Below are 26817 nucleotides of genomic sequence, written 5' to 3' on the forward strand. Positions count from 1 at the left end.
GTGGTCACGACGGGGCTCGGGGTGGAGGGTCGGTAAGAAGACCGTGTAATGAGATCAGAAATTCTGCCGCTCCTGGGAAAAGATCAAGGCTCACAGTTTAAAGACAACAGAACATTCTCATTAATACACCATGTATTTTTAAAAGAGGCTCCCTCATCAATTTAACATTGATTCTGAAACATGTAATACAATCTAATGCAAGGCATATTCATAATGCACAGTAATCTTTTTCCTTCAGTCAAAGAAATAAAGAGAATTATTCATCAGTTAGGATTTACGGCCATCTCTTAGTTCCCAGTTTTATCACATTCAATAATCTTTAAGAACTACATAAAACTACTGTATTAGAACAAAACATGCACCGGCCTCATTTTTTTTTTTTTTAATACAGAGGTCACATGACAGGAGGCAGGCTTATCACCTTTCTTACTGAAAGCAATTGGGAAACGCAGTTGCCTATCACTGGGCAGGCAGATTGTAACAACCTAATTATTAAAATAATCACAGAAATATGCCAACGTGGAGAAGACATCATTTTAAGTGAAAAATACAGAACAGAAAATTGCACTCCCATTCACATGACAACTGCAGAAATTACATACCGTCTCTAGGCACAAGAAGTCTTAGAAGCAGACCCACTCAATTGCTAATCATAGTTATTTTTATGAGGTAGGATTTTTCAAGAGACTTTCATTTTCTTGTACTGTTGAAAATTATTTTTACACAGATTATATATTATCATCGAAAGAGCCCCTGGATATTTCACAAAAGAAAAAAAACGGCCGTAGATATGGATATAGAGTTCAAGGTCACAAAAGGAGAGGGAGCTTCGGGGAGTTAGAAGGGAGCAGTGTCTCCTCGTGCTGTGCTTTTGGGGGGCGGTTGATGACAGATTAAGATCTAAATGAAGCCCCAAGTGGATTCTCAGCCAGAGGAGGGGGGCAGGGCGGGGGTTCCTCTCCCTCCTCCAGGGGCTTTGGGGGGGCAGCGTGGGGGAGGCTGCCCTGGAGCCCTACTTCCGGGGGTATAGTCGGAGGCAGCCAGCGCCCTGCCTCCTCTCAGCGCTCCTGCCGGTTTGCTCTGCTTCCAGCTCAAAGCTGACCTTCTGGACATTGCCACGGACAACCAGACCCTCAACGAGACCCTGGGCTCTTTGTCGGATGCGGTGGTGGGCCTGACCCACCGGCAGCTGGAATCCCTGTCCCCCGAGGCCGTGCATGGCGCCATCTCCACCCTCAGTCAGGTCTCAGGCTGGGCCAAGAGCCAGGCGATCATCTTGTCCGCCAAATACCTGGCCCAGGAGAAGGTCAGTTGAAGCCTTTGGGTCTTCTGGCATGGCCTGGGACCCGAGGCCCAGGGTGCTCAGCAGCTTGAGTTGCTAGGAGGCAGTGCCCTGGACCGGGGGGCTTCCCACTCGGTTCTGGAGGCTGGGAACCCCAAAGGCAAGTTGCACGCGAGGCAGGTGTCATTCTGGTTCCTCTCCTGTGTGTTCTCACGACCCCTGTGAGAGCCAGCTCCCTGGGGCCACTCACCCCATCTGTTGAATCAGGACCCTACCTAATCCTAATTTTCTCACAGCCTCCTCCAACCCGTCACCTCCCACAGGCCCCACCTCTCAATACCATCTCACTGGGGTTCCGGGCTACAAAGGTTCAGCCTGTAAAAGCCAATGCTACACACACAGCAGGTGAGCCTGGGGAAGACTGCCTGAATTCCTCTCCCCGCTGTGCTATTTACTAGCTGTGCTCAACTTCACTTTGCCTCAGTCTGCCTATCTGTGAAATGGGGACGACAACAGCACCTATCCAACAGCGTTGCTGCAAAGATTGTATACACGTTGGCCGGGCAGGCGGCACAATGGAGTGTGGGCTCTGTCAGTGTTGGCTCTCATGGGGCCAGTATTTTCTTACTTGTTCCCAAGGCTGCTAGCACATCCCTTCGCCTGGGATCCAGGGTGATGCTGTTTTATTCCAACCGTGACCCATAGGGAGAGACCTGTCGGGACAGAAGGTCCCATCTGGAGAGCACAGGGGCCCTGGTCCGCACCCTAGCTGCTCCTGGGAGGGAAGTGGGCCTTATTTCTGGGAGAATGGCTTTCCCCGAGTTGGGGCTGATGGAAAGGACCTCAGACCACGGAGACTGAGTTGTGTGGGCATTTTGGTGCCCTGCTGTCTCAGCTCGCACTCACAGCCACTTCTCAGGATGCAAACAGGTGCACAAGGAGATAGTATCGGGACGGATACTGTCTCAGGCATTTGCTCAGCCCTCCCTCTGTGCCAGGTTAATCACTTAACCTTCCCAGCAACCCCATGAGGTCAGCAGGGTCATGGTCTGCATTTCTGGGTCATTCATGGGAGACACAGAGCATGTCAGAGAATCGCCCAGACCATGTAAAAGAGACACAGATGGGATGAGCCCAGGGCATCTGTACCCCCTGCTGACCTTGTCCATCATCGTGCCAGGGCCACGGGCCACTCACTCGCATTTCCTGACTTGAGGCCATGGCTAGCCCCTTCCTCCTGTCCCATGTAGCCTAGTGGGGACCTTATTTTTGTTATGGACCTTGTTTGGGGCTACCCAAGTCTTGCTTGACATCTCTCTGTGAATTTGATTTTGGGGGGGCTGAAGGAGCGGTGTCCCCAACAAAGCGACTAGTCTCTTCCTTAGCTCAGAAAAGCCCCAGGGAACCACTCAGCTTGTCTGATGGCAGACCCCTGTCCCTGCCGATAGGAAACCATTGCACGTTTTTACCCTAGCAGAGGGCAAAAGCAGGTGTAAGTTAGGAGAGGACAGTCAGAGCCAGGGTGTTCATCCTCCAGGGTCAGATCTGTGTCCCGGAACATTTGTTGCAGCTCAAAGCATCTACTTGGAGAAGGATGAGCCTGGGGTGCTGCTGTGTCAGACACTTGTCAGTGATGTAAATGACAGAGGTGGTGGCCTTGAGGCACTGTGAGGGCACAGGGCCTGGGAAAGCAGAGCCAGGACCCACCTCGAGCAGTGCGTGCCGCTCAGTTCCTGCCACTTTGTACCAGGTGGGAATGCGGGCCCTGGGCTGCTGGATGCTCAGATTAAAAACAAAACACAACAGAAACTTAAACCTGGATTTTTTTTTTTTAAATGGGAGTTCTTGCCATACAAAAATTCAATTTAACAACTAAAAACGAATTTTAAATATTGGTTCTAGCTCAAATGAAACACAGACAAGCCCATTGCTTCTCTGTGACTCAAGGATCACTACCTTGGGGAAAAAAAAACAACTTGAGGCAGGTGCTGTTGTGCAGTGGATTAAAGCTCCGGCCTGCAGCGCCGGCATCCCTTATGGGCTGCTCCACTTCCAATCCAGCTCCCTGCTAATGTGCCCGGGAAAGCAGCTGAGGATGGCCCAAGCCCTTGGGTCCCTGCGCCCACATGGGAGACCCAGAAGAAGCTGCTGGCTCCTGGCTTCCGATCTGCTCAGCTCTGGCTGTTGTGGCCATTTGGGGAGTGAACAAGCAGACCTCTCTTTGCCTCTACCTCTCTCTGTAACTGTCTTTCACATAAATAAATCTTAAGAAAATTATATTTAGTTGGAAGGGAGAAAGAGAGATTTCCTATGTACTGGTCCACTCCCCAAATGCCCACAATGGTTGGAGTTGGCTCAGGCTGAAGCCAAGGGCCTGGAGCTCAATCCAGGTCTCCCACGTGGGTGGCAGGGCCCACCTTCTTGAGCTGTCACTTGCTGCCGCCCAGGGTGTCACAAGCAGGAAGCTGGAATTGCGAGTGGAGCCAGTTATTGAGCCCAGGCACTCACACAGGGGTACGGGTGCCTTAACCTCTAGACCGAACACTTGTCCCGACAACTTTCTGATATTTTCAGGGTGGGTTAAGACAGCACGGTAATCCCACCAGCAAGGCACTCCCTGTGTGACTCGCGTTGCATCTTTAACTCTTTCCTGAAGGAAGGCAGGCAGGCCTGGGCGGGCACCACCTGTCTTGGGCACCATCGCGCCCCCAGGTGTTGCCCGTCTGTGTCACCGGGGCACCGGCCTGCAGATGGGCGTGAGTGACGGGGAGGCGGCAGGGCAGAGCAGGGCCTCACGCCCGCGGCTGATCCTCTCCCAGGTGCTGTCCTTCTCCACTGTCCACCAGATGGGCACGCTGCTGGCAGGGGTCGGTGCCCAGGCTCTCCACGGCATGGACCCCGGGGACCTCTGGCAGCTGCTGCGAAGCGCCGTCTCCCACCACCTGTCCGGCCTGTCACCTGCCCAGCAGCAGAGTGTCCTCAGGAAGGTGAGAGGAAGATGGTCGGGCCTCAGCCACGCGGTGCGTGGAGGACGCGGTTTTGAGGTTTTGTGAGTGGGCTGTGGATGTGGGTAACTAGTCCAGGGCTGCGGCCATCTCAGCCTTCCGTGTTCGGTTTTTTGTTTTTTTTTCCTGAACCCAGAAGCCACTTCTCCCTCTTGTCCCTTCTGGAAGGAGCCCCTTTGTTCCTGCCATGATTCTTCCTCAGCCCCATTGCTCCATGACCGTCTAATATGGAAGATGGACTGAAATCCATATTTTTAAGTCAGATTTCTTTTTTAAAATTTATTTATTTGAAAGGCAGAGAGAGAGAGAGAGAGAGATCTCCCATCCTCTGGCTCACTCCCCAAATATCCACAACACCCAGGGCTGGGCCAGGAGCCAGGAGCTCTATCCGAGTCTCCCACGTGGGTGGCAGGGACCCAGTTACATCAGCCATCACCGGCTGCCTCCCTGGGAGCTGGAATTGGAAGTGGAGGCAGAACTTGAACCCAGGTGCTCCAATCTGAAATGCAAACATCCCAGGGGGTGTTTTAACCTTGTGCCCCAATCAGGTTTCCTAAATCAGGTTTCTCGATCTAATAACGTTTGAAAAGTTTGCTTTCCAAATCCCAAAATGAGCCCCGAAGTTCTCAGAGTGCTGCCAAAGGCCCGTTCCCTTCTCACTCCGCGGCGGGTCTGTGGGGCATCTTACTCACACTACTCCATCAGAACTGGGTATGCAACTGCAAAATCTGTTAAGAAGCCAAACCCAAGGGGTCTGGCTTAAGGCACTGCCGCCTTGCAGACAGCAGCAGCACAGACGGTTGAAACAGAGTGTGGGGTTCAGACTAAGGCAGACTTGCATTTGAGTCTCACTTCCAATCAGATAGTTTCCCTATCTGTAAAATGGGCACGATCATAGTCCCCTCCTTCATACGGGGGAACTCAGCGGGTCCGATGGATCTGGTTGTCCTTGAGGCAGTCTCCTGCCTTTACCCAGACCTCAACGCACCTTTTGCAGGGTGGTTAATCATGTTTCTGCTCGCTTCTGCAGGCGATGGGAGCAGGAGACCCTGCCCCGGGCATCATGGAGCTACACAGGGATTTCTTCACGGAAGTGTCGCTCTTCCATTTACAGAGCGAGCCTGGACTCAGCACTACAATGCTAAAGGAAAAGCAGCTTCGGAGGAGCCAGGTCTGACCTCGCTGCCCACAGACTGGCCTTGTGTTTCTGTTTGTTTTATGGGAATCGTCTGCTTTTAGGCCAATTTGGCCAGAGGTTTGTTTTTTATTTCTGTGTGAGTAGACCCAGGAGGCGGGACAGCTGAGCTCGAATTCTGCCTCCCAGGTATCCATCAGCTGTAGAGAGACCACTTCCCTCTACCTGGCCTCAGTTTTCTTGGGGACACAATGGGGACAAGTCCTTAAGGAGGCGCAGTGGTTTGTGCCATGTACTGTGTGGGCCGTGCACTAGAAACAATGGGGGCACTGCAAGAAGGGTGTGGAAAAATCAAGTTAAAACAGAAATACAGTGAGGCCGGCACCATGGCATAGCAGGAACAGCTGCCTCCCATGATGCTGGCATCCGGTGTGCAGTCAGGAGCCAGAACCAGGTACTCCAGTGAACCCATGGACTCCAATGCGGGGTGTAGGTTTCTTAACTGGTGTGTTACCCACAAGGCTAGATGCCGACCCTAGAGGCTTCATTTTATTTTTTAAATATTTACTTATTTATTTGAAAGTCAGAGTTACACAGAGAGAGAAGGAGAGGCAGAGAGAGAGATTGGTCTTCCATCCGCTGGTTCACTCCCCAATTGACCACAATGGCCGGAGCTGTGCCGATCCGAAGCCAGGAGCCAGGAGCTTCATCCGGGTCTCCTACGCAGATGCAGGGGCCCATCTTCTACTGCTTTCCCAGGCCATAGCAGAGAGCTGGATCGGAAGAGGAGCAGCCGGGACTAGAGCCGGCGCCCATATGGGATGCTGGCGCTTCAGGCCAGGGCGTTAACTCACTGCAGCCTAGCACCAGCCCCCGGTGGCTTCATTTTAAATCTCAGAGAGTAAAGGTCCATGCCTTTGCTCCTCATTCACTCCTCACAGCAAGGGGAATCACGTGGTGAGAATCCGGAGTCCCGGGTGTCACTCTGCTGGCTCTGCCATTTAGCAACTGATGGCCCTGGCCAACTAACACAGCCTGTTAAACCTCGCTTTCTCCATCTGTACCATGGGATCATCCAGCAACTTCCCCACAGTCCGACGAGTGCTCCATCAATGCTGTCTGTGGCTCTCTTCCTTCCAGGCCTTGTTCCTCTATGAGCAGCTGTCAGAGACAACCAGGAGCCCGGAGGAACTCCTAAGGTAGGAGGAAGCAGCTCCACCTATGGGTGGAAGAGCCCTTTGGAGCCTAATTTCCCAGGTGGGAGCATCCAACACCAACACCTGGAGCCAGAGCGAATCTTCCTTTTCTTGGTCCCTCCCTCTCCCCACTCCCTTCTCCCTGCTCCCTGTTTTATTTCCTAGCGCTGGGCAGCTGGTCAAAGGCGTGACTTGCTCACACATTGATGCCATGAGCACCGACTCCTTCCTGGCCCATTTCCAGTATTTCGAGAACAACCTGTCCCTGCTCTCGCCGCATCAGGTACCACTGAAACATTTCCCCGCCTCTCGTTCTCATTCTCTCTCCCTACGCCCAGGCTCTGGGCCTGGACGGAGTGTGGCAGCTAAAAAACTATTTATGCCAGAATTATTCAGAAGCAGGTGAGGACTGGAGGCCAAATATTGAGCCAGGTTCTCTCCAGTTTCTTTGTGTAAAGCTCCAAACACTCACATCTCTGCCGCTGAAGTTTTTAACAGATCGATCGTTCGGTAGTCAGACTTGAAGCTCAGGGTGCATTTGTTCATAACTGCCTTCTCCTGGGACTGCGGGCAACCCCTGCCACGGAACAGTCCGTCCTCTCCAGGGGTAGCCGTGCCCAGGGACAACACTCAGCAAGCATTTTCTTCTTCTTTGAAAACCTCACTTTCCAAACCATTGTGGAGGCTCACTCACAATTTGGGGAGACCGGAGGCAGAAAGTGAGCTTTCTCAGGAGTTGAGTTAGTAACAGCAGGCGCTGGGGACAGATCTGGGGACAGTGGGCTTTGCACGTGAGCTGTCGGCTGCCGAGGGACCTGGCAGGGTGAGCATCAAGCGGATGCAAAGCATCTCCTCTACCTTGGCCTTGGGTTTCAGACTCAAAACACAAGTTTCCAGGCCAGCATTTGTTATTTCTTGCCTTTTTGGTACAGGGTGGTTTCTTCTATAAACAGGGAATTCTCTTCCTGAGAGCCTGGAAGCAGTAGCGGAAGTGGTAATCCTTTTGAGGTCATTAGAGGAATTGGCAAAGGCTTGATAAAGGGATTGTTTACCCCATCAGTGGCTCCCACGCGTGAGCCTGCGTCTGTGCTACCTGGAAGGCCCTATTGAAACACAGAGAGATGGCCATGGCATTGAGGTCTGGACCAGGCTGAAGACTCCAGGAACCAGGAACTCCACCCAGGTCTCCCACATGGGTGGGGCCATCTTCTGCTGCCTTCCCAGGCTCATTAGCCAGGAGCTAGATCAGAAGTAGGGCAGCCATGAAATCAGGCCCAGGAACTTATGTTTCTAACTAGTTCCCTGGTGAGAACCTTAGAACTGTAGTCAAAGCTTGCCTAGGCAGGAAAGCCAATCACTGAGCAAATGGATGGAGGTCAGACCCACTTTGAGGAAGATCTACATGTCCGAGTGGGAAGAATTACCCCACAAAGGGGCTTCCCTAGACTCCCACTCTCAGAACCTTCAAATGCCAGTTCCTTAGAAAATTTGCCTGTATTATTTGTGCTTTTTTTTTTTTTAATGGGAAACAAATCATTATTACTGAAAAAAAAAAAATACAGTGAAAATGAAATTTCCCCTAGAGCAGAGGCTGTGCCCAGGGCACTGTTTTGCCTCCTCGGGGACTTTTGGCCGTACCTTTTGGTTGTCACAATTGGGGAGGGGGTTGCTATTGGCAACCAGAGAGTGGGGGCCAGGGGTGCTGCTCAACACCCAGGGTTATCTGGTCTGCAGCATTGGGAGTGCTTGGGTCCAGCAGCCTGTTCCAGAGAGCACTGGAGGGCACGGTTTGCCCTTGACCTCGATAAGTGTAATCACGTTTATGTAGGATGGGGAAGACACAAATGAGCTCCTTCTGCACACACTGTTATGTTTCGGCTCATGGATGGCATGCGCCAGTTTGTATTACATATGTTCTATAATGCCTGGAGGTCATACACCGTTCGTATACACAGACCTACCTGATGAAAACACCATTGCTGCCTGCTAGTCCACTGTAGGGCTGTGCCATCATTTGCTTGACCCGGCCCCTCCTGAGGGGCATCAAAGCGATCTCTCACTCCCTCGCAGTTAAAACAAGACCGTGGGGAGTGTTCTCATGCTTTCATTGTTTATGCTCATCTTGTCGTTATGTCAGTTTCCTCATCCAGAAAGTGGGTGCAGCAGCAGCACCTGTGCCGTAGGGTACCCTATTTCAGAGCTGATCGTGTATAAAGCACTTAGCATAGTGTGTGGGCTTGCTTTTGCCATTGTCGGACTGAATTTCTGAACCTGCCCAATCCTCCAGGTTAACTGTCTGGCGTGGAAATACTGGGAAGTTTCCAGGTCGTCTGTGCCACCTTTCCTCTTGGTTGCACTGCCGTAAGTGAACACTGGCCCCCTGTCTTTTCATCTTTATTCATTTATTTATCAAGATTTATTTATTTGAAAGGTAGAGAAAGGTAGAGTGACAGGGTGGTGGGGTTGGGGGAGGCAGAGAGAGAGAGAGAGAGAGGGATAGAGCGAGCGAGAGAGAGCGCTCTTCCATTCACTGGTTCCCTCCCTGAACACCCATATCAGCCGGAGCTGTGCCAGGCTGAAGTCAGGAGCCAGGAACTCCACCTGGGTCTTCCATAGGGGTGGCAGGGGACTCATCAGCTGTATCTTCCCAGGAATATTAGCAGGGAGCTGGATTGGAAGAGGAGCAGCTGAGGCTTGAACTGGCAGTCCACTGTGGAATCCGGGGATCACCAAGTGGTGGCTTAACTTGCACCACAATGCCCATCATTCCTGCCTTTTTATTTTATCTTAAAGGCAGGCCAACACACACACACACACACACACAGAGGAATCTCCCATCCTCTGGTTCAGACCTCAAATGCCCACATTAGCGAGGGGCTGAACCAGGCTGAAGCAGCTGGGACCCTGAAACTCAATCCAGGCCTCCTGTGTGGGGGCAGGGACCCAAGTCCTTGAGCTGCCACCTGCTGCCTCCCAGGGTGCACATCGGCAGGAAGCTGGAACAGGGACCAGAGACAAGCATCTCAATGTGGGATGCAGGCGTCACAAGCAGGCGTCTTACCACTGAATCAGACACCCACCCCATGGCCCCCGTTCTGGCTCAGGAGTAGGACTGGTGGGAATGACCCAAGCCAAAGTGGTTCTTTCCTTGCTGGGTTTCCTGGAGAAGCCAGAGGCAAACTGGAGTGCCTTAGGCAGATCCGACCTTGAGAACCAGGGTTTGAGTTCTGAGCCCCACAGAAGTATTCCAGCCCATCTTGCTTTTCTTATTTCAAAATCAAAGCCAAAGCTACCACAGCCGGAATCAGCGCCAGTGAGGCAGGTCCCATCTGGGCTGACCTGGAAGCTGCTGTGCCCAGGCTCCGGGGGGTCAGGTCTGATGCGGGCTGTGGGGCTTCCTCCTGGTGAACGTGGGGCAGCCCTGCTTTCAGACACAGCCTGGCCACTGCGCCTCTCCTTGATTTCCCTCTTCCTTCTTTTACCATTGTTATTTTCATTCTGAAAACTTCTTATGTCCTAGACTCAGAGGTAGCTAAAGTTTCCCTCTTGAAAAGCTTATAACCTCGTGGGAGAAAATAGATAAGCATGATGCTGATGATAATAGCAAGTTGGGTTTTTTTAAAAAAGATTTATTTATTTTACTTGAAAGAGTTACACACACACACACACACAAAGAGAGAGAGAGAGAGGGAGAGAAAGAGAGAGAAAGGTCTTCCATCTGCTGGTTCACTCCTCAGATGGCCGCAATGGCCAGAGCTGCACCAATCTGAAGCCAGGAGCCAGGAGCTTCCTCCGGGTCTCCCACGCAGGTACAGGGGCCCAAGGACTTGGGCCATCTTCCACTGCTTTCCCAGGACACAGCAGAGAGCTGGATCGGAAGAGGAGCAACCGGGTCTCAAACCGGCGCCCATATGGGATGCCAGCACTGCAGGCCAGGGTGTTAACCCACTGCGCCACAGCACCAGCCCTTGAAGTTGGTTGAAAGTGACAGAGCCTGAGCTCAGACTGGCTTAGGCATCAAAGAAAATTTTTCCTTGGGGTAACTGGAAAGTAGAGGGAGGGACTTCAGGCATGGCTGGATCTAGGGTTCAAAAGATGTCATCCATCTCATGGCCCAGCTCCCCTCTGCTGGCCTCGCTGCCAGGCACGTTCTTTCTCTGTGGTGGCCCCTGGCAGCCCCAAGCTTACATTTTCCCTGCTTCATATTTAGGGAGAAGCAACAGACTTGCTCTTCCCATCATTTTCAATGAAAGTCTTGGGTTTGACTCTCATTGGTCTAACCTGGGCCAGTTTGCTCTCTTTGAACCAATCAATGGAACTGGGAGGATGGGAAGCTTTGACTGGCTGAGATCTGCAACGCATCCCTGGAGCTGGGATTGAAATCAGCTGTACCCCAAATCACAGGGCTCAGAGCAAAGCCAAAAACCAGATGCTGTTACCATGGGAATGGACCCAGAGGAGGCGGTACTGCCTTCAGCCTGGAGAGCTGGGATCTGCACTAAAGCTTGAAGAATGAGCTGGGGGGCATAGAGAGCTTAAGACAGGCGCTCTAGGCAGGGGCACACAGGGCTGTCTGCCCCAGCAGTGGGAGAGGAAAGCAAAGCCTTCTGGGAAGCACGGGGCATGTGTTTGCAGAGCAGGTGCAGAGAGAAGACAGATGTCAGGTCGTGCAGGGCTTTGAGCAATGGCCGGAGGTGTTTCACTCGTATGCTGGGTACAGCCATTAGATGCGTGTTCCATAAAGAAAGGGAACAGAAGGCAGGGGCCCGAGTGGAAGAAGGAGGACAGGGGAAGGGGATTCTAGTAACCCAGATCTGGGTGTGGCTGGCTCCTGCTTCCTACCAGCATAGGTACTGCCTTAGAAGGGGCTACTCTGACTGCCCCATTCTCTTTTATTTTAAAAGTTTGTTTATTTTATTTCAAAAGGAAGGGTGACAGAGAGCAAAGAAGAGAGAGAGAGAGAGAGAGAGAGAGAGAGAGAGAGAGAGAGAGAAACTTGGCATCTGCGGGTTCACTTCCCAAATGAGCACAATAACCAGGGCTGGGTCAGCAGCCAGGAACTCAATCTGGTTTCCCTTGTGAGTGACAGGAACCCAAGCACTTGACCATCACCTGCTGCTGTCCAGGGGGCACATTAGCAGGAAGCTGGACTTGAACCCAAGGACTCTGTGATATGAGATGCAGCCAGCCGGAGCAGTGCCAAACACCAGCCCCCTTAACCTTATTTCATTGTTGCTTCCCTAAGGGGAGTGTTCTAGTTTCTCCCTAACGTGAGACATTGTATACAAAAGGAAAAGATTTTGTTGAGTAGGTTGGGCTTTGATATCACATTATCACACACACACACACACACACAAAGAAAGAAAAAAAAGCCAGCGCCGCCATAGCTCAATAGGCTAATCCTCCGCCTGCAGTGCCGGCACACCAGATTCTAGTCCTGGTCGGGGCATCGGATTCTGTCCCGGTTGCTCCTCTTTCAGGCCAGCTCTCTGTTATGGCCCGGGAAGGCAGTGGAGGATGGCCCAGGTGCTTGGGCCCTGCACCCGCATGGGACACCAGGAGAAGCAGCTGGCTCCTGCCTTCGGATCAGCGCGGTGCGCCGGCCGTAGCGGCCATTGGAGGGTGAACCAGTGGAAAAGGAAGACCTTTCTCTCTGTCTCTCTCTCTCACTGTCCACTCTGCCTGTCAAAATAAAAAAAAAAAAAGACAAATCATTGTGATCAACTAAGATTTTTCTCATCCACTGCCCTCACCAACTTCTCCTGTTGGGAGTGGCACTGCCTGTGTTGGGGACACATGGCCAGAAGCTTCGGAGAGTTCTGGATTGGAGGTGACAGAACTGGGAGTCCTTTCTCTTACTCTTTCCACTCTCCTTCTCGTCCTTCTCCCTATTTTATCCTACTCCCACGCTGTCTCTTTCTGTGTCAGCTGTCCTCTCCTTTCTCCCTATCTTCCCCCAGCCAGTTCCCTGTCCACACATGCCCATGGCGAACCTGTTCTCCAGCCGGTGGTGCAGGGGCACAGGAGAGGAGCATGAGGGGATGTTGGTTGCCTGCGCATTCAGGAGGCATGTGATGGGCAGGCGGCCTGCTGCCTGTTACGAGGAGCCCCGGCTTTCCTGGGGCGAGCTCTCACCAAAAGGGCATCTCGGGGCTGAGCTCTCGGGCAGGTGGTCCCTGATTTCCAGGGCAAACACAGAGCAGCTTCACCCTCTTCCCCCCATCCTCCGCTCTCCCTCCAGGGCTCGCTACGTGGCTTCCATCCCAGCCTCCCAGTGTGTGCCGTTCCTGATCAGCCTGGGGAAGAGACAGCTGGATTCCTTGGTTTTAGATTCCCACAAAAAGAACTTGGTCATCAGAAAAGTGCAGCAGTGCCTGGTAAGGACTCTGTCCCTCTAGGAGACTTTGGCTGGTGTCCCTTCCCCTCCAGCACCTGTGGCCATTCTGGGGAGCCCCCCGGGAGGTCTTGCTGCGAGCTTGAGCCTGCTGTGACACTTGGAGGTCTGACTTGTGGGTTTCAAAGTTGGCTCTGAAGTTGCTGCTTGGAAATAATCTTGGCCATTGATTCTTTTTTTTTTTTTTTTAAGAATTACTTATTTGAAAGTCAGAGTTACACAGAGAGGGAAGGAGAGGCAGAGAGAGAGAGAGAGAGAGAGAGAGAGAGAGAAATGGAGCAGCCAGGACTCGAACCAGTGCCCGTATGGGATGCTGGCACTGCAGGCGGCGGCTTTACTCACTATGCCACAGCACCAGCCCCTCGTGTCATTTTTGTTGTTGAATGATGGGGTATTGCCCAGAGCAGTAGCCACACAATCCTCACTGACTGGGTGCTCGTGATGTGCCAAGTTGGGGTTCCCCAGCTAAACCACTGCCTGCTCCATCCATAGTCGGCCATGGCAGGTAAGTGGCTCACACGCTGGGGTTGTACAAGACTTCCGGGGTTGGGAAGGGTTTTTACGAGACCATGACCTTGAGTCCTGCTGGATCGTCTCATCACCTGTGCTTGTCGGACTCAGGGTGACTCCATTGCCGACGAATACGCCGTGGATATCGTGGGGAACTCGCTGTGCCACCTGCCAGCAGCCATGATCAACACGGGAATCTCCCCCAAGGCCTGGGCCACTGTCCTGCACCGCCTCCGCGGCTGCCCAGATCTCGGCCCTGAGCAGAAGGCTGCGGTGAGGCTCCGGCTCCTGGAGGAGCTCGGGTAGGGGCGCTGGGGCCGGGCTGCGGGAGGTGTGGTGTGCAGGGTGCAGGCGACCCGACCTGGACCCTCCTGTCCCCCCGATCGGGAGGGGCTGGGTGCACAGGAGACTCCCCGTAATGTGGCAGTAGTAGCTGCCCTGCAGGTCCCTTGATTGACACCGTCCACCTTGCCACAGAGCAGGGGAAGAGTTTTGAAAAGATGGCACTTTGCAAATGCAAGACGATATGTTTGTTATTCAAATGCTAGGTTTTAGGTTCACAGCAACACTTAGGTGAAGATTCTTTCCATGTACCCCCTGCTCCACACACCAGTGGCTTCCCCACTGTCAACATGCCTCCCCGGAGTGGTCCATTTCTTACCCGTGATGAACCCACATGGACAATATTGTCATCGTCGGCCATCTCTGGCATGAGGGCTCACTCTTGCTGTCGAATGTTTTGTGGATTTGGATAAATGTGCAACGCTGTGTATTCACCAGGACGGTATCAGTCTTTTCCCTGCCTCCCAAACCCTCTGTGTTCTGCCCATTTTGCCCTTCCTCTTAATTGTCACATGTGGAGCAGTCTCCCCGGAGTATTTGAAGTGACACAGGTAAAGGACTTCCAGCGACGTCTGACACCCAACGTTGTGACAGCTATTTTAGTACTAAGATTGAAAATACAGTGGGCCGGCGCCGTGGCTCAACAGGCTAATCCTCCGCCTAGTGGCGCCGGCACACTGGGTTCTAGTCCTGGTTGGGGCACCGGATTCTGTCCCGGTTGCCACTCTTCCAGGCCAGCTCTCTGCTGTGGCCCGGGAGTGCAGTGGAGGATGGCCCAAGTGGTTGGGTCCTGCACCCCATGGGAGACCAGGAGAAGCACCTGGCTCCTGCCATTGGATCAGCGCGGTGCGCCAGCTGCAGTGCGCCAGCCGTGGCGGCCATTGGAGGGTGAACCAATGGCAAAAGGAAGACCTTTCTCTCTGCCTCTCTCTCTCACTAGTCACTCTGCCTGTCAAAAAGTAAAAAAAAAAAAAAAAAAAAGAAAATACAGTGGTTATTAAGATAGGCATTGTTCCTGCCCTCAGGGAGGGGGTGTAATATTTGTAGCACAGAGATGCATTGGCCCTGCTAACTGAGCAGCTGTGTTTTGAAGAAATCAGCAGAGACAGCATTTCACGGTAGACATTTGTGGTCTATAGAACACCAGAGGTTTCTAGGCCATTGCCAACATCCTCCTGCCAAATTCAAGAGGAAATTTTGTATCACTAGGAGGGAGGACTGTTATGCTAATTCAGAAATGGAATGTCGTGGAAAACTGCAGGGGTGACCTTCAGGCATGGCTGGATCCAGGGGCTCAACTGATGTCATGAGGAATGCATTCCTCCCATCCTTGGTGTGGTCTTTATTTTCTCCACGTGGTAACAGTGAAGGCCTACAAGAGCCCCTTTGCCAGGGCAGAAACCAGAAAAAAGAGCTTCTCTGGGAGTTCCATCAGAGTTCCCGGGGCCGACTCTGATTGGCGGCAGTCTGCCTCAATGCCCTTATTTATTTACTTGGTGAAGGAAGTGGGACCATGAGATTGACAGCCCCTCCCAGGGTGAAGGGTGGTCTGCCTCTGAGTATAAGGGGTGCTGGGGGCCTCGCATGCTTCCTTGGAGCACTGCATGGGTTTTCACTTTGCTACCCACTGTCTCTTCTCAGACCCCCTGGGAACTGGACCGCCGAGATGACGGAGGACTTGGGAGCCTTTCTCACGCTTTTCACAGGAGAGGAGTTAAGCCCTGTTGCCACCAAGGTACTTCTGCACTCCATCTTACAAAGGCTAAAGGGTTTTGAAAGTGTGGTCAGGTGAACCCCATGGGGCTTGCTGCTGGTCCGTGGTCCTGGAAGCTTCTGCCCTGTCTCAAGGGGCTCCTTCCCTGGTTGCCCAAGGTCCAGGAGAAGGGGGTGGGGCAGCAGCCACCTGAACTCTGGGCCTTTCCCATGATGCCCCAGGCAGATGTGCGGCCTGGGGCTGTCATTGAGCCACCACTGTGTGTGTCCTACACAAGGTCTCACACTCCTGGTACATGGGCATACACACGTATGTCCAGTGTGTGCCATTAGAAACCTCTACTGGGCACAGCACTCAGCGCTGGACAGCACAGGCCTAGAGGCAAGCCAAGCAAGCAAGCATCGGTCACCTTTGGCTGCATGACAAAGCCACATGTCACACCAAGCTTGCAGGTCTGGTGGTCTCTGGGGCAGCCCTGCTGTCTGAGTCTATCTCTGGGATCCTTCACGGACCTGCTCAGAGGAAAGGGTTGAAACGCCCGAAAAGGGAGTGGAGAAGTGCAGTTCTGCTGAAGGCCCAGGCTGCCACGTCCTGCCATGCTCCAGCCGCCAGAATAAGTCCCAGGACCAAGCCCACCTGACTGCGGTAGGAGGAGGCGGTGCAGGGTGGAGGAGGGGTGAGGGTCTGCGGAACGGGGACGAGATCTACCACAAAGCCCGTCACGCACTCTCCCACCTGTGTCTGTCACACCTGCTCAGCACGGGGTGTCCCCCACAGCACACATCCTAACTCCCAGTCAAAGGAAAACCATCTTTCGGATTTCCGCACAGTCAGAAGCAGTAGATGCACAAATACCGCATACCAATCTTTTAAAAAATATCAGCATCTGGCTGGGGCTGTTGCTGTGGCATAGCAGGTGAAACCATTGCCTGCGACGCTAGCATTCCATATGGGCCCCTCTAATGGCCTGGGACAAGTAGCGGAAAATGGGCCCCTGCTACCCACATGGGAGGCCCAGAAGAAGCTCCTGGCTCCTGGCTTCAGCCTGGCCAGCCCCAGCTGTTGCGGCCATCTGAGGAATGAACTAGTGGCTGAAAGATCTCTCTGTCTCTCTCTCTGTCTCTCCTTCTCTCTGTAACTCTGACTATCAAATAAATAAATAAATCTTAAAAAAAGATCAATGTCTGGGGCAGTGTTTGCTATAGTGGTTAGGATGCTGCTTGGGACGCCTGCATCCCATATAGGAGTTCCCAGGTTTGAGCCCTGGCTCTGTTCCTAATTCCAGCTTAACTCAGGTATTTGGGTCTCTGCTACTCTCATGGAAACCTGGATTGTGTTCCTAGCTTCTGGCTTTGACTTAGCCCAGCTCTGCCTGTTGTAGGCATTTAGGGAGTAAACACATGGATGGGAGCACTCTCTCTCTCTCTGTGTGTGTCTCTCAAATTAATAAAAGGTCCATGTTTGAAGTCAACAGTTTTTTTTAAAAAAAGATTTATTTATTTGATAGGCAGAGTGTCAGAGTGAGAGGGGAAGAAACACACACACACACACACACACACAGAGAGAGAGAGAGAGAGAGAGAGAGAGAGAGAGAGAGAGAGAGATTTTCCATTTACTGTTTCACTCCCCTAATAGCTACAGTGGCCAAGGCTGGTCCAGTCTGAAACCAAGAGCTTGGAACTCCATCTGGATTGCCCTTACGGGTAGCAAGGCCCCAAGTACTTGGGTCATCTTCTGATGCTTTTGCAGGTGCATTAGCAGGGAAGGGATAGGAAGTGGAGCAGTTGAGATTTGAACCGGTGCTGTGATATGGGATGGTTCTGTTGCAAGCATCAGTTTAACTCCCTGTACCACAACGCTGGACCTTGAAATTGACAGTCTTGTATCAACATAGTGAAATCTCATAAGTGCAATGTAGAGTGAAAAACAAAAGGACAAACAAACAAACAAAAAACCCAAGATCCTAAAGACTATCTATAGTAGGATACCAAATGAATGAATAATTACTAGCCAAGTTAACTTTAAGCACATCCAAATCAGGTCTTTATGATAGAGAAGTTTAAAAGCCTGCAAGAGAATGGTTCATGCCAAATTCACGATGACAGTCACTGCTGGGTAAGGGGAGGAGCAGAGGGTGAGGGAGGGACTCACCAGTTGTAGTTGTTGTATTATTCTCTATGCTTTCTTTAAATTCCGGAAAGGTCTAATAGAACAAGTAATACACACTCCTGGTTAAGGATCCCAGCTGTCACCAAGGCTGCAGGAGGAAGAGCAAGTCTCCCCAGCCCCAGACTTCCAGTTCTGTAGCTTCCTTCTGAGAGGCAAACGCTCTTCCTAGCTCCTTCTGCGTGCTTCCAGAAAAACCCAACCCTTGTGTGCACACACTCTCCCCTTTAATTTTATTGTTTTCAGATTTGTTTTAATTATTGAAAGAGTTACAAACAGGCAGGGAGAGACACACAGAGAGAGGTATCTTCATTCACTGGTCCACTTCCTAAATGGCCCCATTGGCCAGGGCTGGGCCAGGCTGAAGCCAGGAGAGGAGCCTGGAACCCCATCTGGGTCACCCATGTGAGTGGCAGAGGCCCAAGATCTTGGGCCATCTTCTGCTTTCCCAGGCCATTAGCAGGGAGCTGGATCAGAAGTGGAATAGCCAGGACTGGAACTGGTGCCTATATGGGATGCTGGTGTCAAAGGCAGTGGTTTAACCTACTGTGCCACAATGCTGGCTATATACTCCTCCCCCCCCCCCCATTTTAAATTTACTTAAGAAGCAGAGTTACAGAGAGGAAGAGACAGAGAGAAAGATCTTCCATCTGCTGGTTCACTCTCTAAATGGATGCAACAGCTGGAGCTGAGTTGATCTGAAGCCAAGAACCAGGAGCCAGGAGCTTCCTCTGGGTTTCCCACACAGGTGCAGGGGCCCAAGCACTTGGGCCATCTTCCACTGCTTTTCCAGGCCACAGCAGAGAGCTGGATCAGAAGAGGAGCAGCTGGGATTTAAACCAGTGCCCATATGGGATGTTGGCGCCACAGGCAGAGGCTTGGCTCACTATGTCACAGATCTGGCCCCAAGCATTCTCCCTTTTAAAAATACAAAATGGAAGGGGCTGGTGCTATTGCGTAGAAGGTTAAGCATCCACCTGCCGTGCCGACATCCCATATAGGCACCGGTTTGAGTCCCGGCTGCTCAACTTCTGACCTAGCTCCCTGTTAATGTGCCTGGGAAAGCAGTGGATAATGGTCCAAGTGTTGGGGCCCTGCATCCATGTGGGAGATCAGGATAAAATTCCTGGTTCCTGGTCCACCTCTGGCCATTGCGGCCATTTGGGAAGTGAACCAGTGGATGGAAGACATCTCTCTCTGTCTCTCTTCCTCTATCTTTAACTCTACCTCTCAAATAAATAAATAAGATTTTTTTTTTTAAAATTTACTTATAAATTTGAAAGGCAGAGTGACAGACAGAAATCTTCCTTCCATCTGCTGGTTCACTCCCCATATGAGCACAACATCTGGGGCTGACCCAGGCTGAAGCCAGGAGCCTGGAACTTTATCCTGGTCTCCCATGTGGGTGGCAGGGACCTGTGTACTTAAACCATCATCCACTGCCTTCCCAGGGTGTGCAGGCAGCTGGATTGGAAGTAGAGTAGCTTGGATTCTAACTGGTGCACCGGTGTGGGATGCAGGCATCCCAGGTGGCAACTTAACCCACTGGGCCACAAAACCTGCCCCTCTGGGGTTACATTTATGTGAGAAGTTGCTACAGAGAAAACAAATGGAGGCAAGAAGCAGTGCTCCGGCTTAAACTCTGAATTAAATCTGCATCTAACGTGCTTTCATTAGGACTGGTTCACCTTTCATGGTCTCTGACCCCTACAGTTTCCTGATATCCTTCAACAAACAGCTTCCCACCTGGCCGGGACCCTGCCCCCTGAAGAATTCCTTGGTGCTGTTTTTGTGTCTGTCCGGAACAGCAGTGACCGCAGCCTTGGCTCTGCCCCTGTCCCTGGTGAGTGTCTCCGGGGGTCTCTGAGCTGGTTAGCCGGGGTGGCACTGGCTGGGGCTGAGTCCCTGACATCGATAGGCCTCGTTGTCTCGGGGGCCAGATGGAACATCCACAGAGCCACGGAACAGCAAGCATCCAGGGCCACAGAAGGCTAGCTCCATGGAGGAGGGGGGATTTGGACTCACAGCCTAGCCAGCAGGTGAACCGGCGCATGTGGGTGACAAGCCTTTCGGTAGGCTTGGTAGCTAACTATTGCCATGAGAGGGCCGGGATGACTGGATGTGTATCCCAAGTCTTGCCACGCACTGGGTATGTGACATGGAGTAAGCTCGTGGACTATCTCCATTTTCATTGCCTCTGTGGAATCGGGGTAACGAATGTCTCTGCTCTAGTGAGTTGTTGGGGATCGATGGGTGCAGACACATGAACATGTCCACAGCACTTCCTGGCATGTAGTAGACGCTCAATAAGTGTTGGGGAGTTTTAGCGTCCTTCCTAGGTACTTACTAGGTGCGGACTTGGGGGCCAGGTCTGAGGAGTCGAGTTAACCAGCCCCCACAATACTGATATAATGACAGAATCCTAGTCAAAAGTCACACCTTCTTTCATCCCCCTGGCGAATAGTTATTGAGCATCAGTGTGAGTGAAGCAGAAAAAAAAAAATCCCCCACAGAGCTTACTTTCTTTTTTAAAAAGCTTTTAAAGATTTGTTCTTGAGAGGCAGAAGGAGATGGGGGGAGGGAGAGAAAGAGAGAGACAGACAGAGAGAGAGGGAAGCAACTCCCATCCACTGGTTCATTGTCCAAAAGCCCACAGAGGCCCCAGGGCTGAGGGCGGGGTCAAAGCTGGGGGTACTACTCTGCATTCTAGTATGGGGTGTCTGCCTGCATTTCTCCATGCTCAGGGGGAAGAAGCTCTCTTATCAAATGCATACATAGAGTTTTCTTCAATTAATTATTGATTACTGAATTAGCAGAATTACCTCTTGATTTCATTTTAGTTGATTTATAAAAAAGATGTAGTTATTTATTGGCAAGGCCATCTTCTGCTGCCTTTCCAGGTTTATTAGCAGGGAGCTGGATTGGAAGTGGAGCAGCTGGGACTTGAACTTTCACTCATAGGATGCCGGCAATGCAGGCTGGGGCTTAACCCGCTGCACCACAATTAATTATTTTAGTTAATTTTTGAGACAGTGTTGATTCTACAAATACAAGGGGACTTCAAAAGGTTTATGAAAAATACACATTGTCTTTTAATCCAATTTTCCATGAATTTCTTAAGTCCTCTCATATTTGCTGAACACCTGAACGTGCCAGGCTCTATCCTAAGCCTTGGACAGACGGCAGTGATAACAAGTCCCTACTCTGCTATTAAACCATTCTGTCCCTCTCTGATTCTCTGCTGTCACTTATCCTGTTTTTGTGCTAACGTGGGTGAGGATGGGTGTTAAGACAGACTGGATTGTAGTCCCTTTCCAGTGGGTTCTTTTCTTTTTTTGAGATTTTATTTATTTAATTGAGAGGCAGAGTTATAGACAGAGAGGAAGAGACAAAGAGAGAGGTCTTCCACCTGCTGCTTCAACTGCCCAATTGGCTGCAATGGCCGGAGCTGCGCTGATCCAAAGCCAGGAGCCAGGAACTTCTTCCTGGTGCAGGGGCCCAAACACTTGGGCCAGCTTCCACTGCTTTCCCAGGCCACAGCAGAGAGCTGCATCGGAAGAGGAGCAGCCAGGGCAGGAACCAGCACCCATGTGGGATACCGATACCACAGATGGAGGCTTAGCCCACTGTACCACCGTGCCGGCCCCCGAGTGGGTTCTGATTAAGATGTTTGAGGACCACAGTTGGCTTTCCCTCTTTTTTTAAGATTTTATTTATTTATTTGATAGGTAGAGTTATAGACAAGTGAGAGAGAGAGACAGAGAGAAAGGTCCCCCTTCTGTTGGTTCACCCCCCAAATGGCTGCTACAGCCGGCGCACTGCACCGATCCGAAGCCAGGAGCCAGGCGCCTCCTCCAGGTCTCCCAGGCAGGTGCAGGCGCCCAAGCACTTGGGCCATCCTCCACTGCCCTCCTGGGCCACAGCAGAGAGCTGAACTGGAAGAGGAACAACCGGGACTAGAACCGGCGCCCATATGGGATGCCAGTGCCGCAGGTGGGGGATTAACCCATGAGCCACGGCGCTGGCCCCGGCTTTCCCTCTTGATGAGAGCCGAGGAGTTTCCCAGTGAAGATGCAGTGAGGGGGTGTGGACTTAGGAGACGCCCAGGGGTCCGGTGGCCTTGGTGACTTTGTCAGCGTCCGTGGTACTCAGCCGCTGAATCAGGCCACCCGGGATTGCTCCTACAGAGCTTGGGTTTTCTCCCGGGCTGAACATGTCAGGGCCATCAAAGACAGCATGTCAGCCCTGGGTTGGTGGGCAGCGGCTCTGAGCAGACGAGGCTCGGGTGGATGGGTCCTTCCTTCTGCCAGGGAAGATGCCTCAGGACCACTTCTCTGCTCCCCTGGGACAGGAAGGCCACAGCCTCACTGTGATTTTTACGGACAGCAATCCATCCTGTCCGTTGGCTAGGAGGACTCCATCTTCATAATTCTGGAGTCCTGAGCTTGATGTGACTGCAGCCATTTTGGATGTACTTGCTGTGTTGTCCTTGAGTAATTCTGAGGTCCTCCCAAGCCCTGTGGACCAAACGTGGTCATCAAGATAACCTGATGCTCTTATCTGATGTTCTTATGTCCAGAATGTCTCTTCTCTAAGCCTGGAAGATCCCTAATGAATGTTAATATTTCTATTTAAAAAATATTTATTTATTTATTTATTTATTTATTTATTTGCAAGGCAGAGTCACAGAGGGCAGAGGCAGAGAGAGAGAGAGAAGGTCTTCCATCCGCTATTTCACTCGCCAGATGGCTGCAACAGCCAGAGCTGAGCTGATTCGAAGCCAGGAGCCAGGAGCTTCTTCCAGCTCTCTCACGTGCATGGAGGGGCTCGAGGACTTGGGCTGTCCTCCATTGCTTTCCCAGGCGCGTTGGCAGGGAGCTGGATCCGAAGTGGAGCATCCAAGACTTGAACCAGCACCCATATGGGATGCCGGCGCTGTAGGCCAGGGCTTAAACCCACTACGCCACAGCGCTGGCCCCAGAATGTTAGTATTTCTTCAAAGAGCCCAGGTGCAGTCTGGTTAGCTACTGGCCTTCTGTATCTATGAGACCTTTTTTGCTCCTGTCCCCTGCCACAGGGATCCATCGTCTCCTGGCTGCCTGAGAGCATGCTTCTGCCCATAAGCTTCCCCACCAAACTGTGCTTTGAGTCATCTTGGATTTGTCCTCTGTCTCCGGTCTCTGCACCTTCCACCTTAGGCAGCCGGTTCCCTACACTGGGGTTTTCCAGAACAGCTGGGTTGCATGTGCAAACACACGGGGAGCCAGGCAGATGGCATCAAGAAGAATAATGGCTAGCATTTATTGAGCGCCTAATGTATGCCTGGCAAGTGGTTTATAAAGGACACATTTTGTGTTCACAGCCATCCTGTGGTGTGATTTTATCTCCATTTTATAGAAATGGAAACTGAAGTCCAGAGGGCCAAGTGGCTTTGGATTTGAATCTCATGTCAGGAGTGTCCACCACCAGCTCTCACTGCACTGGCTTGTGGTCCAGTGGCAATGTGGATGTGCAAGAAGCTGGCATCGCCATTTTAGTAGCTGGTCACCAGCAGGAAAGGCATCTTGTGAATAAACCTGACCAGGGGGAGGGAAGGGTTGTTCCTCATTGCAGGAGAGAATCGGGCTAACCTTCCCTGAGTTCTGCTTCCCCGTCCCCTCCCTGCGTCTCCCCATTCACTGTTCAGGTTGCCATGGAGTCGTGGCTCCCTCTTCCAATGACATCTTCAGGTTGGCCGAGGCCAACGTCTGCTGGGCCCCTGAGGACTTGCTCTGCATGGACGGGGACACTTTCCTCAGGAGCGTGGAGCTGCTGGGGGCTGTCCAGGGTTTCAGCCACGCGCAGCTGATGGCCCTGAAGGAGAAGGCTGTGCAGGTAAAGCTCACCGGAAGGAGAAGGCATTGAACAGAGGGGGAAAGCGCGTGCGCACATACCCACACACACATACCCACACACACCCACTCACAACCCCCCCATGCATACATACATGCACACACACCCACATGAGTGTGCACACACACACACACCCACACCCACAGCAACACACACCCACACACACCCACAGACACATACACTTGCACATACACACACATGCACACGTACACACCCCCACACACACACACCCACACATACACACGCACACACACACCCAGACATGTACAAACACCCACACACGCACCCCCCCACACCCACATACATACCCACCCACCCACCCACAGACACACCCACACACCCACCCACACAAACACACTCAAAACCACCCACTCACAGACACACCCACCCACCCCCACACACACCCACACATGCACCCACCCCCACACCCCCACAATGCACACACATCCACACATGCACCCACACCCACACACCCACACATACACCCACACCCTCACACACACCCACATACACACATACACACCCACAGACACACCCACCCACACCCACCCACAGACACACCTACACACACCCACATATGCACCCATACCCCCACACCCACACATACCCCCACACCCTCACACACACCCACATACACACACACCCACCCACCCACACCCACCCACAGACACACCTACCCACACCCACACACCCACACATGCACCCACACCCCCACACCCACACATACACCCACATGCTCACACACACCCACATACACCCACACCCACCCACAGACACACCCACCCAAACCCACACATGCACACACACCCACACCCACACACGCACCCACACACGCACCCCCCTCCACTCCCCCCCCCCCAACACACACTCCAGAATCCGGCCCCAGCACTTCTGTAACCTCAGAGAAGGCTCACATCCACTTTCTTACGGAAGTTTCACTGCATCAGCTCAGGGCAGCGGTGATCCTGTCTCAGACACCGGGAGATTTCTGGCTTCTCCTCGGCTGGGGCAGAGCACAGAGCGGGGCGCTCAGTCACCTTCTGGGGATGTTGGGGGCCGCTGGCTGTTCCCAGGGACTGTGCCTTTTCTTCCTCCACTTGGGAAGCACCACCGCTGCTTTTAGCAGACTCGGTTGCAAATTCATCTGAAAATGTAGCAGCAAGGAACAGAAAGAGGAGTGGAAGCGGTTTGCCGAAGTGGTTCCCTTTGAGTGGCTCGCGTTGGCTGCTGGGATAGCTGTGCAGTACCCAGCTGCCCTGCTGAGGTTAAAAATTAAGTTGCTTAACATTAGATTTAGGGGGCAGGTGTTTGGTGCAGCGGTTAAGGCACCATTTGGGATGTCTGCCTCCCATTGCAGAGTGGCTGGGTTTGCGTCCTGGTTCTGCTCCTGATTCCAGCTTTCTGCTATGCACCGCCTGGGAGGCCACAGGTCCCTGACACACATGCAAGAGACGTGGATTGAGCTTCTGGCTCCTGGCTTCAGCCTGGCCCAGCCCCAGCTGTTAATTGGCATTTGTGGAGTGAACCAGCAGATGGAAGATCTCCATCTCTATCCTCTGCCTCTCAAGAAAAAGTTTCTCCCGAGCAGCCTGTTTTGGCCATTGGGAGTTGTGCAATACCCAGATCCCCTCCTGAGTTAAAATTCAATTTCTTAAAATTAGATTTAAAGATCTATTTTTTATATAAGTCGTCCGCATTTTTTGTAGGAAAGTAGAAAAATAATAAAAAATGAAATCAATCACAATCTGTTACCTAGAGGCAATCACTATTGATGTTTTGGTATCTTTACCTAAAGCTTCCCAGATTTCTGGCTGTTTTTCATGGATTTATTTTATTTATTTGAAAGAGTGATTGAGAGAGGGAGAGGTGGAGAGAGAGAGAGAGAGAGAGAGAACCATTCACTGGTTCACTCACTAAATGCTTTTTTTTTGAGCTTTGAAATCTTTTTTATGTTTCATTGTTTGCTTTATTGTTTTTCTAATTGAGTCAACATTTAAAAGCTGAGCAATTTTGCTTGAAAACCTTAATTTGTCAGTTTTCTCTGCACCAAGTGAGAAGATTGTTGTCTGTTCCTTGCGCAGTGGTAATATTGGCCAGCACTCAGGAGCTCTTGCCCTGTGGGCTCCCTGGTTTGTCATACACTCTGGCACTTACACTGTCTGAAAATGTGGGCATATATTTCATATATTTTCTGCTTCATTCACTTAACTGGCTCTGTGGACATTTTTTTTCCTTTAAAAAAACCTTTTATTTAATAAATATAAATTTTGGAAGTGCAACTTCTGGATTATAGCAGTTTTTCCCTCCATAACCACCCTCCCACCCGCAACCATATCATCTCCTACTCCCTCTCCCATCCATTCTTCATTAAGATTCATTTTAATTATCTTTATATACAGAAGATCAACTTAATATATATACTAAGTAAAGATTTCAACAGTTTGCACCCACACAGACACACAAAGTATAGAGTACTGTTTGAGTAGTAGTTTTACCGTTAATTTGCATAGTACAACACATTAAGGACAGAGGTCTTACATGGAGACCACGTGCACAGTGACTCCTGTTGTTGATTTAACAACTGACACTCTTATTTATGACGTCAGTAATCACCCGAGGCTCTTGTCATGAGCTGCCAAGGCTATGGAAGCCTTTTGAGTTCGCCGACTCCGATCTTATTTAGACAAGGCCATAATCAAAGTGGAAGTTCTCTCCTCCCTTCAGAGAAAGGTACCTCCTTCTTTGATAGCCCATTCTTTCCTCTGGGATCTCACTCACAGAGATCTTATTTAGGTCATTTTTTGCCACAATGTCTTGGTCACTAAATGCTTTAACAGCTGGGACTGGGCCAGGTCAAAGCCAGGAGCCCTTAAATCAATCCAGTTCTCCTATGTGGGTGACAGAAATCCCGTGCTTGGGCCATCATCTGCCGCCTTCCCAGAACCACCAAGTGCTCAAAAGAGAAAATACCTGATCCCTTCTGAAGGCCCAAGGACGTCCCATGAGGCCCCACCTCTTAAAGAGCCCACAGCACCTCCCAACACCAACACCCCGGGAACTAACTCTGCAACCACATGGACCCTTGGGGGCTGTCCAAACCATATCCAGATGACACCAGAAAGGAATCCCAAGAGGGTAGAGCCTGTTGGACCTCGTCACCAAGGCTGTTACATCAGGGGTT

General features: G+C 51.7%; 1 protein-coding gene across 1 annotated transcript in view; it reads left to right on the top strand.

The window, feature by feature from the left end:
* The window catches only part of OTOA (otoancorin), a 66639-nt gene that overhangs the window by 23695 nt on the left and 16127 nt on the right, over window positions 1–26817 (top strand). Inside the window, exons 12-22 of the mRNA XM_062180051.1 lie at window positions 1091–1306; window positions 4102–4269; window positions 5318–5458; window positions 6563–6621; window positions 6784–6901; window positions 8906–8979; window positions 12860–12995; window positions 13634–13824; window positions 15506–15599; window positions 19458–19587; window positions 23431–23618. Coding sequence (XP_062036035.1) covers window positions 1091–1306; window positions 4102–4269; window positions 5318–5458; window positions 6563–6621; window positions 6784–6901; window positions 8906–8979; window positions 12860–12995; window positions 13634–13824; window positions 15506–15599; window positions 19458–19587; window positions 23431–23618 — 1515 coding nt within the window. The remainder of the gene's footprint in view (window positions 1–1090; window positions 1307–4101; window positions 4270–5317; window positions 5459–6562; window positions 6622–6783; window positions 6902–8905; window positions 8980–12859; window positions 12996–13633; window positions 13825–15505; window positions 15600–19457; window positions 19588–23430; window positions 23619–26817) is intronic.

This window comes from Lepus europaeus, chromosome 21 (assembly GCF_033115175.1).
Source record: "Lepus europaeus isolate LE1 chromosome 21, mLepTim1.pri, whole genome shotgun sequence".
In the NCBI taxonomy this organism is placed as follows: Eukaryota; Metazoa; Chordata; class Mammalia; order Lagomorpha; family Leporidae; genus Lepus; species Lepus europaeus.